This window comes from Pholis gunnellus (assembly GCF_910591455.1).
Source record: "Pholis gunnellus genome assembly, chromosome: 7".
NCBI lineage: Eukaryota > Metazoa > Chordata > Actinopteri > Perciformes > Pholidae > Pholis > Pholis gunnellus.
The window spans coordinates 26,119,441-26,139,486 of NC_136533.1; the positions used below are offsets into that span (position 1 = coordinate 26,119,441).

General features: G+C 42.8%; 1 protein-coding gene across 1 annotated transcript in view; it reads left to right on the forward strand.

Moving 5' to 3' along the window:
• Window positions 1-6,281: 6,281 nt before the first annotated feature.
• The window catches only part of znrf1 (zinc and ring finger 1), a gene marked incomplete at both ends in the record, with an annotated part of 57,641 nt that continues 43,876 nt past the window's right edge, over window positions 6,282-20,046 (forward strand). Inside the window, one exon of the mRNA XM_079162432.1 lies at window positions 6,282-6,675. Coding sequence (XP_079018558.1) covers window positions 6,282-6,675 — 394 coding nt within the window. The remainder of the gene's footprint in view (window positions 6,676-20,046) is intronic.

Here is a 20,046-nt window from a genome sequence, read left to right on the forward strand (position 1 = left end):
TCCTACACTAGCCTGATTATATGACCTCTTTCAAAATGTTTAGGATAGCACTGTGGAGCACAGGAAACTGAAGATGACACAGCAGAATACTGTGAGACATGTCCATTTTGGCATCAGAGGTTATCTGCACTACAACATGTAGATTTTGGAATTATTAGAGTTCCAATCTACCTCCCTATAGCAGTGAAACACCGACAAATATAAAATATTGCTGAATGTTTGTGAGACATAATTGCATGCTTTTTCTTTTTCTTCTTTTTATTTTGCAAAACAAACTGCACTTCAGGGGCTCTCTCTGAAGGGGAGGGGACACTCAACAGTTTGCTCTCACATCACGGTCCCATGGACATTGAACTGGACAGAAAAGGGACGTGGCAACTTCGTGGCAAGCATTCAGACTGTTTACTGTATATTGACTGGATCCAGTCCTGTTACAGTGAGGCAGTAATAATGTGCTGCACCATAGAGTGTCAGCATAGTATCGCCGAAGCTCACTGGGGACAGACTGTGGGACTAACACGTAGCGTCTCAGAAGACGGATAAAATAAAATGCTGTAAACTCATTGGCCTGTAAATATTGTCATAGCTTGCAGCCATTAACTGAACATTAAGAATGGAATAACCATACACAGCCACTGAGATGCAATAAAGTCTCAATTTAATTCAAAGCAATATTTGACTTCATTACATCTTTCACAGTTTAGACTGTTTATTTCATAGTTAATGATCTATCTGAGCTATTAGTGCCAGTGTTGATCAGTTTAAAGAATTTTTAGAGGTGGGCACATGCCACCTGCAGTGATAGAATTGAATGTCATTACATTGTAGAACATCATAAATTACATATATTGGTTTCAGTGAAATCAGTGAATACCATTGTGGTGTAGAAGATGATACTTTTTCGACTTAACACCATTAAAAAAGCAAAGTCTCTTTTCTGGTGTTTTATTTGAGACAATTTATTCTTTTTGGTGTTATAATATCATGAGTAAATACATTTTTTTCTATAGAAACCACTCAAAGCCATAGGCGGATTATGAGACAATGGGCCCCTGAGAACAGACATGAAAAAGCCTCCCCCCCTTACCTCTTACAGCTGTTTAGCCTCTTTTTGTTGTTATTTTGTGTCTCTTTGTAGTCGGTATGCATCACTTCGTGGTCATTTTGTGTCTCTTTGTATTTGTTTTGTTTCACTTTGCAATTGTTTTAGTCTTTTTGTAGTTATTGTTTTGTCTGTAGTTGTTAAGTCCCTTATTGTAGTCGTTTTGCTTCTTTTCATAGTTGTAAGTCTTTTTGTGTCTGCAGCTGTTTTGTATCTCTTTGTAAACTTTTTGTCTCTTTGAAGTTGTTTTGGGTTTCTTTTTAGTTATTTTGTGTCTTTTTGTAGTTGTTTTGTTTCTTTTTGTTGTCCTTTGTGTCTCTTTGTAGTCATTTTGCCTCTTTACATAGTTGTATGTCTTTTTGTGTCTCGTTGCAGCTGTTTTGTATTTCTTTGAGGCAGTGGCGGGCCGTACATTTTATACCTGGGCTTTCAGTGCTGTCTTTCAGCTGAAACACCACCTAATAACCTCATGATGGCACCACAGCTACGGTTATTTGTTTCTAGGAGTTTAACAATACACGTATTCATATTAAACCGTTCGTTACGAGGCTTACAAACCGAACAATACGTTTGAATAATACTAGTGCATTTGGAAAATGCAGAAGCTTAAATTGTGGGAAATATAATGTTTTTGGTGGACTGCGCTCACGTAGGAGAGAATGGGCTGTGACCTCTCAACCCGGAACAAAAAAAACCACAACAAAAAACAGCTGAGCTGCACTTGGAAACTGAGCTGCACATACGTAGTTGTAGGCCAGCTAGAAGGCTCTGGCACGTCAAAGAATACGCCCAACATGTCAAACTAAAGATCTGATTGGTTGAACACTATGACAGTCAACAATATCGTCCCCATTCACTTAAACTGCAAAGGGATTCACTTGTGAGTCTGAAGGCCTCGGGCCTCTCTTCTTACCTAGACACAGGGGTGAAATCTGATTGGATAAAAGCTCTCTTTTTGCCCGTCCAATAATCCATGCATGCTCAAAGTGCCTTACAACACAAGCCAGCATTCACACATTCACACACACATTCATACACTGGTGGGAGAGGAGGTGCCACCTGTTCATCAGGAGCGATGGACATTCACATTCACAGGGGTTCAGTATATTGACCAAGGATACTTTGACATGTAGACTGCAGGAGCCTGGGATCAAACCACTGACCTTCTGATTAGTGGACTATGAGCCATAGCTGCCCAAGTAGGCGATGGTACAAAGACTACTAATCTCCCCCAGTGGTGTAGACAAGGCTTTCAAACATGTTTTTTGGATTAGCCGGATTGTGAAAAACCCTCTGTTTGTGTTAATACTTTTTTGGTTGGTTTTTTTGGCGTTTGGTATTAATGCAGTTATGAATGTTGGTAATCCATGAATCATTGTGGTTTCTTGCTGTCTGATAAGCCACCATGTCAGCATTTATAATTGTTTATTAATGAGTGGGTTTTCATCAAGATTCTCCAGAGGTTTTTTCAGGCAAAGAACACTTTCCTGAGGAATTGGATTCTGCCTTTCTGTGAAACCAGGTTTGTTACTAATTACTTTAGTAAATGTCGCCATCTTGACTTTTTGCAACTGATGAAGGGAGGTTACCATATTTGGAATGCGGAGGAGTGACGTAGAGATAGATAGATAGATAGATAGATAGATACTTCCCGCAAGGGGAAATTTGTTAATTTGTTAGAGACGCCGTATACGGCTCTGGTAGCGGCAGCGACCTGTCAATCACAGTAAGCCAGCCTTAAAGCATACTCTGCTTTATGGTCTATTTTACTCTAAATGGACCATCATTTACTAAATGAACATCCTGCTGTATTGAAGAAGACTTGAAACTAGAGATTGAGACCATAAACTCATGTTTAAAATGTTTACTGAGGTAATAAATCAAGTGAGAAGAAGGGTTATTTTCTCATAGACTTCCATGCAATTGTACTTCTTTTTGCAAATGGAGGAGTCACACCCTGCTGGTAAGTAGAGAGAATGCAACTTTTAAGACACTTCTGCTTCACTCAGCAGAACTGGGGATTACTGCCTGGTCTGCTCTGATCTCTGATTGGCTTGAGTAAAAAATATGGCGCACCTTTGCAAAGGTATTTCTGACGCCATGGGGGGAGATAATCTGAATGTATGTTCACAAACAGTGAAAAGGTTTTTCATATGTCCCCTAATTGGACCCGAGCGAGCCCCATTAGGGGTTCAGAGCGAGATATTTAATTGAAGAGTGCGTCGTAGAAATCAAAGTTCATAAAGAAATTAAATATTTTTATTTATTTATTTATTTATTTTTGAAAAAAGTCTCAGCAACTTAATAATGTAAACCATTTTACACACTGCAAACACCATTATAAACTATTCTACTAACTAACTAAGAAGATCCGCCACAATATCATGTATTTTACGCCACAGCCGGCGATCTAACAACTCGGAAAATGCTTTCGAAATGCAGCCATTGCATCCTCCGGTCAAATCACGCATCAGGAAGCATGAGATTCGACACAGAATCTAGCAATAACATAAAAATTTCTCTCTGTCAAAGCATTCAAAAGTTACATCGAAGAAGCCGCCACAAAGCACAACGCCAACACTGCCAAGTTGCACTGTACGATACCGTGAGTTGGTTTTCAGGGCGAAAATGGAGAAATCCAAATTAAATTCTTATGACAAATGTGTTCGCAAGCTCATTGTGTTCGTCTGAAACCTAAAATGGCGATTTTCCATTCATCTGACACAAGATGGAGGTCAATATGCCGACCGGCGAATCATACAGGGGCTTGGGGCTTGGGGCAGAAGCGCGGCACGGATTTGGCTTTTTAGTGGCTGAAAATTCTGTCAATCACTTCATGGAACACATGGGTGTGTTTGAAATAACCACCCGGTTCCAACGAGGGGCCACGTGCTCAGATCCGCCCACCATAGGCTTAGCAAGGGCTCCATACACACAGATACAGACAAGGAAAATGCATGGAGGAGAGATATGATGACCCCCAGAGAGGTCAAAATGGCTCAAAATGATGCCAAACAGCTCTGTTATGATAGATTGTACAATATGAGTGATAAACAAAGTGAAATATAGTGAAATATATAGTTATATAGTATATAAAAGTACAATGGAACAGCTGCAAATCCTGGTTCGAAAATGAGAATTTGGCATGTTTTTTCGTACATAAACTTCTATAAATGGGGTTTGCTTCCCTTTATTTACACCAAATCTTTTTGTGAGGCACCTGCACCCTTTGTGCTATGAATTGGGAATGTTTTTAGGCTAGCCAGGGCCTCATTTAATAAATGACAGTGCTTTTTCTTCAGGCGAACCTGGGAATTCCCCTGCTGTGTTCTGTCTTCAGCTACTATTACACAATATTTACACATCTCATCAAATCTCACAATTCCTAGTGTTATTGAACCATCAACATTTTTTAAAATAGACCTTGTAGTTACAGAATTGTAGTCTCTTTAGTATGGGTTACAATTTTTGAGAAGAGGCCTAGAAAAAGGCTTAGGGTTCAATAGGTTTTAAGAAGACTGTGTGTGTGAGGACAGTCTAGAAACGTTCTAACTATTACAGGATTCGGTCAGTGTCATTGGCTAAATTCATGTGTGGTAAACCTTGAGTTAGACCAACTGTGATAATGACAGGAAGCACTCAAATGAAACCGGAAGATAGCTTTGCCTTGGCCCTGCAGGCTTATGTATTTTCTCCTTGTGGTTTTATATATTAGAACCATTTCAGTTGATTGTGTGTGTGTGTGTTTGTTTGAATGCTTGAGGAGCAGAGAGGGGACCATTTATAGGCCTGTTGTCATTAAGTCAGGATGGATTATTGCAGTAAATGCTTTACCATAGTTTACCTTATTGGGTTTCGAGAACTAGAAGTCAAGACTGACTGTGTGTTATTGTGATGAAACAAAGAGCCAAAAACAGCTTGATGATAACACATACACACACGCTCAGGATTAGACTAAATAATCCCAAACACATGTGAGCCAGTAATCCCAATAATTTAGCATATGGTGGAAAAATCTGTGCATAACTTGCTAATGAGTACAATATGCTGGCTGAAGGCCTGGCAGTGTGTGTGAAGGGTGGGGGGGGGGGGGGGGGGGGGTGGCATGGGTAATACAAGGTAGCTTTATTTATATTCCTCAATTAAGAAAAAAATCATAACTTTTATCATGATGCTCATTTAATTTTTTTTATATAACTTCTAAATGAAGTCCTGATATTTCTTTGCTCAAAATCACAGTTCATGGTGAAAACCACAAAATCGAATTCCGGCTCATTCTGGGCTATAAAGTGGGCTACCTGGTGTCCACTGCCACACCTCACATCCTAAAATGCCCTATGATTCAAAAGGCTTTACGGTAACACTGCAGACGATTTCCAAGCCCATTGCCCTTGATTAGGAATGAATGCAACTGTACGCTATACTGTCTCCTGTCCTGTCTGTATTTATGATCCAGGATTGCGCACTGAGCGCCTCCATTGTCTGGCCAGTAGCAGTAGCAGCGGCGGAGCGGAGAGCAGCGGAGCGCTGATCTGAGCGCAGGGGAGCAGCGTCACTGTGACCCCGATATTCGAGGGAAAAAAGGGCGACCTCTGGTTGGAGACCATCAGAGCTAACAGACAGCGGGGGCAGCGACGTCATTTTTTTTCAAAGGCAGACCGTCGTTTTTCGGCGGTCAGACGACAGCAACAGTTGTCACGATGTCTGACATCAGATGAGGCGCGAGCAGCGGAGTGAACATTGCAGCGCCTCTTTGATCTTGGCCGGGCGGGATAATGTCCCGCCTGCAATGATACAGCCGTCACCTGGGGCCACGAGGGGAGTGTAGCCTACAGCTGCGTGTCATTCTGGGCTTTTCGGCGTCATTCAGCTCGTCAGCCATCCCCGCGGTTGTCTTGAGGCTTTTGTCCACGGGTGAGGGGAATCCAGCCGTCGGGGCGGGCTCATGTTCCGCTCAGCCGCGGAACGGGCTGTTGCGTCTGCGGAGAGTCAGAGCTGACGAGCCTGCTGAGACACACGGACAGACGGGCGGGCACACAGACGGGCAGGCCGAGAGACAGACACGAACGAAGGGAGGGGGGGCGACAGCCTGTTTAGGCTCTCTCGACCCTTTGCGGATCGAGCCGAGCCCCCTCCTGTTTCCACCCAGAGCCCCCACCCATTTTGCCTCCCGCTTTGGATGGGGGGAAAGCAGAGCACGGCGGGGCGGCCCCGGGGTGCTTTTCCCGGCGTCTCTACGGATGACAGCGCGGTGCCACCCTCGGCCCACTTCGGTCACTACCGGCCGAGCGGCACCATGGGCCTAAGGAGCCGCTCGGTGAGCTCCGTGGCCGGGATGGGCATCGAGCACAGCCCCGCCGTGCCCTTCGGCTTCTACACCCCGAGAGGGACAGACTCGGAACGAGCCGGAGGGGGGTCAGGGGGCACTACCACTGCTCCACAAGGTACCGGCTACCACGACACTGGGGGCAGAGGGCACCACACGGACGGGGTGCTCTATCTGGGGTCCCGGGGGTCGCTGGCTGACACCTTGCCCCTGCACATCGCACCCCGCTGGTTCAGCGCGCACAGCGGTAAGGGCTCTGCACACACACAATCTTGTAATCTTTGTGAGGACACTCATTGAATACATAATGCGCATAAATGCCTGACCCCAACCTTTACCCTAACTCTAACCTAAACCTAAACCAAGTCTTTGAAGGTCTGTCCCAAAGTGAGGACTATCCAAAATGTCCTCACTCTGAAGGTGTTATTCTCAAATTGGTTCTTGGTCCTCACACACAATGACACCCATTAGACAGAATTTGAGTGACGGATTAATCATCAGAGAAAACCTCAAACAAAAACATTTGCCCCAGACTTCTGCTCCTACACCTACAACTACGCAAACACCTTGTTTACCTGCTGGCACTGTGGGAATGACATCAGTGCAGTGTCATTTCATGTCATTGCTATGAAGGGAAGTCCAGTGTCAGTCTGAGGATGCTCAAAGTGAGAGAAAGACAGAAAAACCAGCTGACCCGTGTAAAACAACATGTTTCCCTGAGGTGGCTGAGGTGGCTGGAAGAAAACACACAAAACTTGTGTTAATAAGACAATTTATAAATTAAGAGAAATGCATTTGCTGTGTGTGTGCGGGTGGGATATTGGATTTGGTGAACACAACATTGCAGGGCCTCGCTCTGTCTCGACTGTCACCGCTGTGCCATCTGCATAGGTCATCTCTTGTTGTGTGAAATGACACTAATACGCCTGTTGCCAAATCTGGCTGAGTCAATTATCCCGGCGATTAGAGAGGAGGGAGGGAGGAGAGACAGGGGGAAGGAAGGAGTAAAAGAGACAGAGGAAGAAGGTGAGGCAGGGAGGGAGAGGATGGAGAAAAGGGTTGAGGTGTGTGTCTGTGTGTGTGTGTGTGTGGGGGGGGGTTCATGCTTATCATCGGCTTACCGCTTGCTCCACAATGTGTTTCTGTGTGTGACTGTTTGGCCAACGGGTACACTCACACACCTTCACCTGCACGCACACAAACACAAACACACACACACACACACACACATATGTAGGTATACAGACACACACAAACAAATCCTTGGCCACAGCTGGTTCCCTTCCAACTGCACACATCGCCTCCAGAAACACACACAGATGCTTACACTCACACAGAATAAAGTTCTTTAGGAAGATTATAGACACCCTCCCTTCTACATGCACAGACACATATACACACACACACACACACACACACACACACACACACACACACACACACACACACACACACACACACACACACACACACACACACACACACACACACACTCACACTCTCACAGCAGGCTCAGCCAGGTCCCCAGGCTCTCATTACCAAAGCCATGACCGGCTCATTGCAGGAGAATAGCAAGTTGGACGTCAACATCTCGGCTGTTTTTCCCAGCCTACATTTCCATAGCGACTCTGATGTGCCTTTATATCAGTGGGAGGAGATAACAGAGTCTTGTTTGACTCAAATTAGCATTGTAGCAAATTAAGGACATTTTTGGGTGCACTACTACCACAGTGGGATGTTTCATAATGGGCGTGGTCAGGTGCTACCTTGTTATGGCTGAAGAGGGAATGCTAGTGGCAGCCACATTGCAGGACTTCAAGAGAGGCATGCATAAAAAAAAGAAAATGGGGGACATGACTGACGATACTCTAATTGTCTCTGTGAGAAAAGTTGTGGCTTCAATCTGTTATTCTTTTTTTCAGTGTTTGAACATGTGTGCGGTCAAGGATGGAGGCAAATAAGCTTACAGGATACGGTCTAAAGGTTGCTCGGAATAAAATGTCACATCTTTAATGCTGTAACCATAGACTGTATATAAGAAATGGACATAGTCACCGCTACTTCACCCATTGGTTTGTGGACCAATGTCGAGTTCGGCATTTTGGCTGCCAGCTTGTTTTTTCGCAACGGGAGGTGACAGGAGAGGGTTGAGCTAAATAATACAAAGCGCTGAATAAGACATTTTTAGGCGCCCAATATGTTACCATTAACTTTTATGAACTGAAAACACTTTGAAAGGGTTAAAGTTCTAAACCGAAAACACATTCAAATCCCAGACCTGGACAACTCTGTGATAGAGACCTGTCAATCACAGTAAGCCCGCCCAAAAGCATACTCTGCTTTATGCTCTATTTTAATCTAAATGGACCATCATTTACTAAATGAACATCATGCTGTATTGAAGAAGACTTGAAACTAGAGACTAGGACCATAAATTCATGTTTACAATGTTTACTGAGGGAATAAATCAAGTGAGAAGTAGAGTCATTTTCTCATAGACTTGTATACAACCAGAGGAGTCGCTCCCTGATGGTCATTAGAAAGAATGCAGCTTTAAGACACTTATACATTGACTTCACTTTCCAGACCCAGAGGTTGCCACATGGCTTTAATAAAAGATGGGTTGCACTTAAAGGGACCCTTTTTTTATCCGTGTAGACCTCTGTTCCAGCTACTTAGCATGACCTTTTATTTCACTTATAACAGCAGAAATGTGTCTCTCACAGGGGGGTTCTGGTGGTGAATGAGGTCTTTCTGGAAACCTGGCTACCCTAGGCTGCATGCAGAACTACAAAAGCCAGGGTCCTCATTTATTCCACTGAGACCACTGCGTCGGCCCAGTGGGGTGTCGCTGCAAAAGGGCTCCAGCAAGAAAACGTATTCTGTCAGAAAAGGTTCATCCTGGTTCAACTTTAGCTGCAGTACAGGGCATTGTTACCTGGGAATGCATTGTGTTGTTCATACAGTAAATTACAGTATCCATATTAGGTAGAATATCTAGTAGCATGTAGCTTTTAGCGTTAAGCTAAAATACTTCAATCCTACCTTACAGAGGAACAGACTCTGTTCAGTAGGAGTGTAAAGGTACGTCTACGCATCCTGAACTGTTGAGTACTGGTCGATCTCTTCAGTACTAAACCTTTGTTTTAGTATTGTTTCCCGTCAATTAGGATTATCTCTAAACTTATGGCGAACACAAGCTTTAAAAAGTGATTTTCATCTGCAAACCTTGGGTCAGTTATTGTCCCCTAGGATGTACGGATCGGGAAGTGGGTGATCGAGAAGTGGGTGACACGTTGTTGTTCCTGTGCAGCATTAATGAGCTGATACATTTTATGATCGATGCATAGACCTGCTCACTCACCGATACCAGATCCAGCATTTTACGCCGTATCAGAGGCATTTCTGATACTAGTGTTGCATCGGAACAACTGTAATTCTAGTACAACGCGCAGCAGAGAATACTACTGGGGTGTTGTGTTTGAGGGTTAAAATGAAAGAACCACACCCTCAGGATCAAATCCAACGTGGTGCCTGTAAAGCCGCGTGCTGCTTTTCTCTGGTTTGGCCTTTGCCTGATCACACCTAGTTAGAGTAGTCATTTCAAACCACAGAGCTTTTCAGCTGCACGTCCATTTCAGAGCAAAAGAACTAGAGCGAGACCCGGTTGAGGCTTCACTTCAAATCTGTTGGGACTGATGCAGCTGTGCTCCCACCCAGCGATAGGAAGGACAGGCTAATATGAATTTAACACAATCAGTTTGTAATTGTTCACAACACAGGGAAATCATCTCAATGAAAAGGATACATTATTTACTGTGAATCTCTTTCCAGAAAAAACAAGATAATGGTTTTTTATTTATTTATAGTATACTACTTGAAACAAATTCAATGCTCCTCATATCTGATGCTTCATGCTTGTTCATGCTGGAAGATGTCTCCTTCGTGGACCATGAAAATGCAGCTTTCCTTTTTGAAATATGGTTTATTTGAACATTTTCATGTGAAGCCTATAGTTAACCTTTCTTCAGTTAGATAACTTATCACTACCAACACCATGTTCAGTTAGATTTTTGCCATGAATGTGTGCTAATGAAAGTGTTAAAAGGTTTGATGGTGTTAAGGATCACATAAGGTCTTGAACTAGACTAGATGAAATTAGTTTTGTATCACTTGTCTATATTTATTAGTGTTCATTAGCGTATGGATCAGACTGGGTCATAGAATGCGGTTAGAGAAGATACGAGATACAAATCGTGGTTGTAGCTAAAAGATCCACCGGACAAAAACTGTACAAGTTGCTCCTCTTCTCGGAAGCTTCTGTTGAGTCTGTTGAGAATTTACTAAAAAAAATATAGTCCGAACACACCCAAATAATATGCTACTTCATATATGACTGTTGCTCCCAGTTTTGGTTGTAGACATTAACAGGGGGATTGTCATTGTATGTCATCCATCATCCTTCACTGTCGTTGGGGTAAATAGGAAAGGAGTGTTGGTATGTTGCATAGAGCCAGACTTTCCTTAGGGATTTTTTTTAGTGGTTTAGCCCAAATTACCCTCCGCTAAGTCCCACCTCTCAAATGCAGAATGGCCAGCTAGTCATGGTTAAACTTTGTTTAATGGTGATACTTGTTACCCGGAGAGGTTGGAAGGAGATATAACCTGAAGACCCCTCTCTAATTTTTCTCATTTATTTGCTCCAAAAAAAAAGTTGATGGAAACAGCACCTAATTTGCTTTTCTTTTTTTGCGTCATTTCAACGGTTTGCTTAAAAGTTTACTTGACAATTGAAAGAAAACATGGCTATAGTGACCGGATCAGTCGGCGTTCTGTGAGCAGCTAACGGCAGATACGGTCGTGGTTTATGTGTGTGACGCAACGACACGGGGAGTTGACTATTTTGTTCAAAACGACGATGAAGAGGTTAGTGTAGATGCTGCAATAGCATCAGTTCTATCAGAACTGCAGAGTGTTAATTTATTGAAGAGCAAAGAACGACACTCTCTTTTCTCAATGGAAAACATGCTTTTGCTCTTCTCCCGACTGGCTTCGGTAGAAGTTGATTTATCCAATCACCTAACAATATTTTTTTAAGTACCTGCCCTTTTCCAAACAGTTCCTAATAACGGCTTCTGGCTTGTTCTGGTTTGTTACATGGTTTGTTTTCGAAAAACATGTGGCCAGTCAGGTTGGTGGGCAAGAAATCTCATCTATGTGCCAAAACACTGTAACCCCGGTAACCCCGACTACAGAGGTCAACCTATTGCCAATACCACTGGTAAACTCTTCCGACCTTTTGACTTTGATATCACTTAGCATGCTAGGTCACGGTAGCTATGCATCCTAACGTTGCTGTTACGGTATTCTCAAACTGAGTTTTTTTCTGTATAATATAAAAGGCAATCTATTAAACATGTGGTGTAACTGTATTGTCTGAAAGAAATGTTTGACTCTGTTTGACTTTGAGAATATGAGGCACTGTGTGACATTTATCCCATCTGACAACGCCAACGCATACCTCTCTCAGTCCTGTCGAGTGTTACTACCAAAAGTGGCAATATGCTAGCATTATCAAATGATGAAACCGAAAGCAGATTGAAGTTTTTCTGTGAAAATTATAAAAAATTAAAAAAGGGGCAGGCATGGCAGATTTGTCTAGATTCAAAGATAATATATAAGATTTTCACTTTCAAAAGGGTCAGCTAAAGTGAGCTATATTCATTTTAAGTTGATTCACGATTCAATTAACCTTTGACACCTTATGCCCAGAAAGATACTACTCTGTGGTAGGCTTTGATGGTTTGGTGAAAGTTTAGGTTACTTTGCCTTATAATAAAATCACTGCAGGGGCTTGAATCACCCTGTCAGGGCTTGTTCTGCAATAATCGCTGGCTCGCTGTACTTCATCCCTTGCTTTACAACTTTTAATTACCTAAAGGTCAGTGTTCTTACTTTGGATAATGCTAGTGGCTATTATCACTCAGCAGAGTGTAGGCTAAAGAGTGCTGATGCCAGTAATCTTCTGATGAACCAGTGATTTATTTTTCCAATTGCTTTGTGTTTGATCATTTGCTAAAGAAACCAGCATGTAAGTTTGGGTTTGTCTCATTCTAAGAACTGGCAACGCTCTCAATCACTTTCATGAGACAGACGGACTAGCGACCCAGGTTACCTTTGAGAGAGACACCTCCACTAACAAGAGTTTACAGCATGGTTGCTGCAGCGCCACACGAGCCCGAGGAATTACATCCATATTGAATTATTCTGCACCTTATTATTTACCTTCAAAAACTACATTCAGTGCCAGCGCAGAAAGCAATGTGCCCATTATGTAGCGAGGTGGAAAGTAAGGGTGTGGAAGTAGTCCTGTAGCGCCATGGGCTAATTTCCGCGACCGGGTGATATGTCCCCCTCACTTTTCAAAACCTGCTTTCACAGTTGAGTGCTGCAATCTCTGTTAACAGTGTCCTCTCTCTGGCTGACTGCCATAATCCAAATAAGAGGATTCCTGAGTTAATAAAAATGTTGATACACTCAAAACGATGGCCTTCAACTGTTGCCTCACCCTAAAAGCAGTATTAAGCTTTTATAAGCAACGGCCATAGACTTTATTTAAGAAGTGGGCAAAGTCACCTTGACATCACCTGTTGGTTTGTGGAGCACGGTTGAAGCCTTGAGTTCGTCATTTTGGCCATCACCATCTTGGTTTTTGGCTGTTGCCATTTTGTTTTTTTGGCCGTTGTCCGTCTTGTTCTTTTGCAACCAGAAGTGAAACGATAGGGATAGGGGTCTGAGTACAACCAAACACTAAATAAGACATAATTTGCCGACCAAAATGTTAGAATTCACTTTCATGAAGTGAAAACACACTGTGAAAGAGTGAAAGAGGTAAGACAAACTCTCAGACCGGACAACGTCATTATAACGACCTATTAATCACAAGGTAGCTCCGCCCTAAAGCATACCCTGTCTTATTGTCTTATTTACTCTAAAAGGGACCATAATTTACAAAATGAACACCATGAATTTCACTACAATTTTTTGTTGTTTTTTCATGTTTATTACTGGACCACTAATGGCATATGGCACAATACATTCATCACCATCAAAAAAGGAAGCGTGGAGATTGGATCAAGTGCAACAGACTTTAAGACGAACACCTCTCCATGGCCGACCAACCAGCCAGACCTGCAATACCAAACTGCCCTATGGAGGAGAGAGAGGAGAGCCAAGATGGAAGCTAAGCTAACCCAGCTAGGACCTGAAGCTACTCCATTACCCAGCCTACTGCTGGCTGTCTGATGCCCGGTCGCAGGAAAATAAGATGGATGAAATAAGACTTGAGGCGAACCAAGCAACGGGAGTCTGTGACTGTTGAGCCCACATCTTCACAGAGACCTGGTTCCATCGTTCATCCCGGATCAAGCTGCACTTGACGGGCGGACCTCAGGACAGAGAGCAGGACTCCGGTGGGACGAGAGGAGGTGGACTCTGTGTTTACATCATGAGGCTTGGTGCCCAAACATCAGTCAAAGTTGATGGACAATGCATTCCTGCACCGATGTTTTTGTTTTGTTGTTTGTCATGTTTATGTGTGCATCCCTGTGTTGCATAATGTCAACAAATTATCCTTGAATTCTTGAATCATGCGTATTGAAGAAGACTTGAAACTCTTCAAATTCAATTTTTACAATGTTTACTGAGGTAATCAATCAAGTGAGAAGTAGAGTCATTTTCTCATAGACTTCGATACAACCAGAGGAGTCGCCCCCTGATGGCCATTCGAGAGAATGCAGGTTTAAAGCGCTTCCACATTGGTTTCACTTTTTAGAACAGGATGTTATCGCCTGGCAGCAGCTTGTGTTTTGTGAACTTTTTTTGCCCTGGGTTTTGTGTCTCAGACAAAGCTGCCCTCACCCTCTGATTAGTGGAGCTTGTTGGGGCTGTAAGCAGCCTTACATGAAGCTTTGCAGAGACTACTCTAGACAAAACACAACTATTTTTAACCTCCTCTGCGTGGGGGAAAAATTTGTTTCCTTTATTATTTGAATGGAGATTTTCATTGTCAAAGCTAAAGCAGGAAAGTACAGTTTTCCTGAGACAAAATCTTTTTTTTTTTAGTTTTAAGTTTTAAGACACATATTTATTATGGTTTGGATTAAGTTCGAGTTCCAATAATGTAGGCAGCATTTCACATTACCAATTTCATCATAATCAGTTCTTTACTACACTCCCAACACATATTTTGCTACACACCTGCAATTCATGTTCTTTCTTTTTCAGTTTAACCACAATCTTTCCCTAAGCTTCACCAACAGTTTTAGTTGTCTGATTTTAGTAGTTGAGTTTATTTGCCACTACCATGACCCCAACCAGTGTTCTTGTCTGACAATAGGGCAAACAACACAACGGGCCTGTAGAGAAAGAAACTATGGTCATTGGACCTTAACAGTCCAAGTGGAACCTGATCCCTGCAACAACAACATAGATGGACTGTACTTGTATAGCGATTTTCTAGTCTTTCCAACCACTCAAAGCACTTTCACACTACTTGTCATCATTCACACACTGATGGCAGGGGCTAAGGGACACCTGCCTATCAGTTTCATAGGTACAGCTAAGGGAGCAACTTTGGGGTTAACTATCTTGCTCAAGGACACATTGACATGCGACTAGTGGAGCCGGGGATCGAACCACCGATCCTCTGATTGAAAGACGACCCTGCTCTCCACTTAGCCACAGTCGCCCACATGTATTTCTTAATTGATGATTAAAACATGGATCAGCCTGTCTCATAATAATTAATTATGTCCAGAAGAGGACGGCTGGACTGTACATAGCGACATCCATCGAGAGGGTCTACTGGTCTAAATCAAACCAGTGCCTGGGAGCGTAATGGCTGAACAAACAACTCACTCAGATCAAATAAATAGCACTGTAAAATCCTGACTGTATTCAAACCTCACATAAAATATCTGCAGAACAATAATTACGGAGCAGATTAAGGCTTGGTTATTGTTTCCAGTCAGAGCTGTTATCTGTGTTAACAGTAGTTGCTTTGGTTGATGAGTGTCAATAGCTGCAGAGGACAGACGGACGTCAGAGAGGAGGAAGGGGGAGTCTGCTTTAACTGTGCAGTAAAATAAGGATCACAACAGTCCGGGGGCAGACAGAGAGATGAATCATCCAGCCGTCTACTTTATGGTGCAGAAGTGAGGAGGAGGAGAGGACAGAAGGGGAGAAATAGAGGAGACAGGGAAGCAGGGAAAAAAGGGAGGCGAGACAGAAAGTTGAAGGGGGAATTAATTTAAGTGCATGAGGGAGCAATAGAGAGGAGAAAAAGGGAGAATACTAAGATTGAATAAAAAGAACGTAGCGGCGGAGAAGAGAGTGAGAGGTGGAGGGATACAGAGTGGTACAGAGAAAAGGAGGAAGGGAGTCAAGAGGGACAGAAAAAGGTCGGATCGAACCAAAAGAAAAGCAGAGAGCGGAGAAAATGAGACGGATCAAATGTAGGAGGAGAGAAAAAAAAGCAAGTGTGGTCTAGTTTAGAGACTGACTTTCTCCTTATTATGGAATTGTGGTGCAGCTGCAAAGTGCCCAAGCAGCTTGAACAGGTCTAAAACACATGAGCAGCCCAGTAGTGACAGCTTTGCCATTTACCAACTGTAGCTCAAAGCTTTTCTCATAGAGGATGCAAGCTTCAAGCAATAAGAAGTCAGCGGAAAGACGTTTTTCAGGGGTACTGTTACGGTATTCTCAAGGAGTAAGGAATAGTTTGACATTTTGGCAAGGCACAGTGACTTCCTGGAATCTTGTCATAACTGAGTATGACCTCATATTGTCCTAACCAAGCCCCCAGGAACTAGGCTTGGGCTGTGAAGAGAGTTTAGCGAAGTAGCCCCCACGGTTTATTGCAACCTCCACATTCAGGTGACAGACACTGGCCCACAAACCATTTCCCCCATTCACGATCATTGGAAAAAGAGCGCCTGTGAATTGGCGGATACAGTTTTGGAGTGTCTAAAACAAAAAATAATTTAATCCATGCGGTCCAAAAACATTAGAAATTTAGTAGCTGTACAATTAAATCATTAAGTCAGGTGGCTCGGCCAGCCAAACTCCCCAAACACGCTTGCTCTCAACCGACTCAGCTGAAGAAGGACTCTATACTGAGCATACCCATATGGGAACCAAAATGTGAAAGCATTTGAGCCCTGGTAGTTAGACTCCACTTTGTCCCTGTATTGTGTCTTAGCACTACTAATAGCTATCATCAAGATGGAAGCGATAGTACCTGCTTTAAGTTTGGCACGGACTTTCCCGTTAACCCAGGGCTTCTGATATAGAAATGTCCCTCCAGTAGTCCGCTGTGCAAAGCCGTCGATGCATTTGCCGCTGTAGCTAATGACCGGGTCTGTGTATGTATTGTTGTCCTTAAACACATACCACTCTGTAGTGCTGAAGAAGGGACATAGGGTCGAGTCTGATTGGTCAGACCAGTGCCAGATGTGTCATGTTTGAGTTTCTACTTATAGGCAAAAGCGGAACTGAGACGTGATCTGATCTGCCGAAGGGGGGACGAGGGTAGCTTGCGGTGTTAGATTCTCAGTATACAATAAAAGCAACCCTCCGGCTGTGTCCCATGGATAATTCAGCGTTTTGTGAAATATAGTGGAATCTACCAAATGTATGACCGACGTAAACTCTCTCAGGAGATAATAGGGACAGCATCATAAGGTGCTCTAGGTTTGGAGAACAGCCCGTAGACCATCATTACATCTGAGCACCACTGGTTGTTAATCGTGAATGGGGGGACTGTGGCGAAGTGGATCGCAGGGCCGTCCTTCAATCAGAGGATTCGGCGGTTCGATCCCCGGCTCAGGCTCCACTAGTTGTATGTTGATATGTCCTTGAGCAAGACACTTAACCCCAAAAATTGCTCCTGTAGCTGTGCCTACAGTGTAGAATTGTGATAGAATTGTAAGTTGCTTTGGATAAAAGCGTCTGCTAAATGACTGTAATGTAAATGAATCAGCCCAGGATGTATGATTGTTTTCACTTGGGTGACTTCTTTGCAATCATTAAGGTTGTTGTTAACATTTTCCCTGTCCAGCTTTATAGCATTACATTTCATTTTCAATTGATGAAAGTGGCGTTGTGCAATGGTCTGACAACGACAGCAAATGCAAGCGGATATCCGGGCCACGACTTGCTTTTCCGTTTAGCAACTTGACATGGGAGACTGGAGTTGGAGGTGAGAGATGATGCGTATGATCGGACTGTTTCAGACGTAGCCAGTTTACAAGCTAAACAAGAATGTATTTCGTCCAATGCGTTCTTTCCAACTCTTTTGCCCTCCACACAGACTTTACATGCATTCAACCAAAGCCTGCTCCAACATGATTGGTTTACTACTCTGACTACAAATGAAAACCAGAACTACGTCCGAAACCAACATTTTATCCTCTTGCCTACAGATTCTATGTGCAAATTACAGAGACTTGATGTTGCTCAACTTCCCTTTCTTTTACTTTTATTCAAATATATGTTCAGAATTACAATATTTATTGATAGCCCTAAAGAGAAGCTTCATCTCATGTAGCATCATGCTACAGTATCTGACCCTAGCATGAGATATATCTGCTATATTTATGTGACTGCAGGACATTTCAACATTAATAATAGATGGTAAAATTAGTCACCTCCCTCATTGGTTCAGATTGAAATGTCTGGGCAACTATATTGAATGGATTGCATGACATTTGGTTAAAAATCGCCTGAATATTAATTTAATGTAATATTCCCATCAGCCATTAGCAAGTGTTAGCATGCTAACACTCATAATGGTAAACATTATATAGGCTGAGCTGAACACATACAGACACATGTGGTAATGTATATTACTAGACTGCTACAGCTAGCATCTGTACAGTTGGAACATTGGCTGTTTGAGGTGCATAAACACGGACTGCGCAAACAGTCCAGCGGTCAAATATGCGCAGAGCAACTCGTTTTTTCACTTTATCTCTAAAAGCATAATGAAAGGTGTTGAATATATCTGAATGTCATGGCCCACTACTTTGTCTGCGGGACATTAGCACTGTGTAGAATCTGCAATGAAAAAGTTACAGAAATATGAACCTGTAATAAGTATACTGTTGGATTAGAGTCTTGTGTTCTTGGTCATTGTGCCCTGTCCAACAAATTGGGCTATATATATATATATTATTTTACTACAGTCTTTTTTGTTTTTATTTTATTGGTGAATTAATGTGACAAAATAAAATACATAGTGACATATACATAGAAGACAGACGTAATAGACAGACATACAGACAATAACAAAAAAGCAGTTACGATGACGTATGTGATGATATGATAAGAGCTCCAGAGTATATATTAGATTGGATTACATAGTGTGTGTCTGCGTGTGTGTGTGTGCGTGTGCATGTTTGTATTCAGTGGTGGGCCATGTGTTTCATACCTGGGCCTTCAGTGCTGTCTCACTACATGCCACAGCTACAGGTTATTATTTGTTTCTAGGGGTGTAACAATTTTAACAAAATTAGAAATGCGCCTTTTTATGTGCAAGATCAAGACCAAAATGTCTGACATGCAAATCCACAGTGCCAAGTCACTCAAGCCAAGGTAAGCTGAGGACATGATCAGCTCCACCAGCTCAGGGAAAGCCTGTGTCAATTTCTGTTTTAATTCAGGAAAAAGACAGAGCTGAGGACACTCGAGGTTTTTAGCTCTGTGGCAGAGAAGTTGGGGACAGATTCAGCTGCAGATACATACAGAGATTCAGCTCTACGGCAGACAGGCTGGAGGCAGAGATTCTACTGCAGGAGCACAACAAAGCCACTCTGGGGGGGGGGGGGTTTAGCTCTGTGGCATGGCAGACTGAAGGAGGAAATTTAACACACAGAGGCACTCTAGGCAGGCTGTGTCAGGCAGACAGATCAGAGAGAAGACACCGTTAATACTACAGAGCAACTATAGTCACACTGCTACAGCTAATCAGGGACAAGGAAGGACAGGATGGGAGGAGAGTCAGTGTTTAGTAATGACACGTATTCTGTAAAAATTCTGTAAAATACTTTTACACTGTCCACTAGTAAATAATTAAATCATAATCTATATAGACATGAATGGTGATGACACGGCAAGTAAGTCATACCCACAAAGCATGTTGAACGAGACGGGGTCCATGTTTCAAGACAGGTCAGATTTTTTTCCACCATAATTTGGTGCATAGAAATTCACCAGAATGCAGGAAATAAAGTGTTGGGGTAGGACATCCTGACCCCTGCCCAAAATATGTCTCCCTCGTCCCCAACAGGCTACTAATTGTATCCAGCTGGACATTGTATGTAGTGGAACCCTGGCTGATGTCATCACTTTTGCTCAGGTAGTGGAAGTAGTCGCCGTAACGTCACCCGTTGGTTTGTGGACTTCCGTTTTGAAGCCTTGAGTTCCTCATTTTGGCCGTCGCCATCTTGTTTTTTGACAACTGGAAGTAAAAACAGAGGGCGGAGCTAGTGACGTAACGTTGAATTAAACATTTTTCGGCAACCAAAATGTTACAATTAACTTTCAAGAACTAAAAACA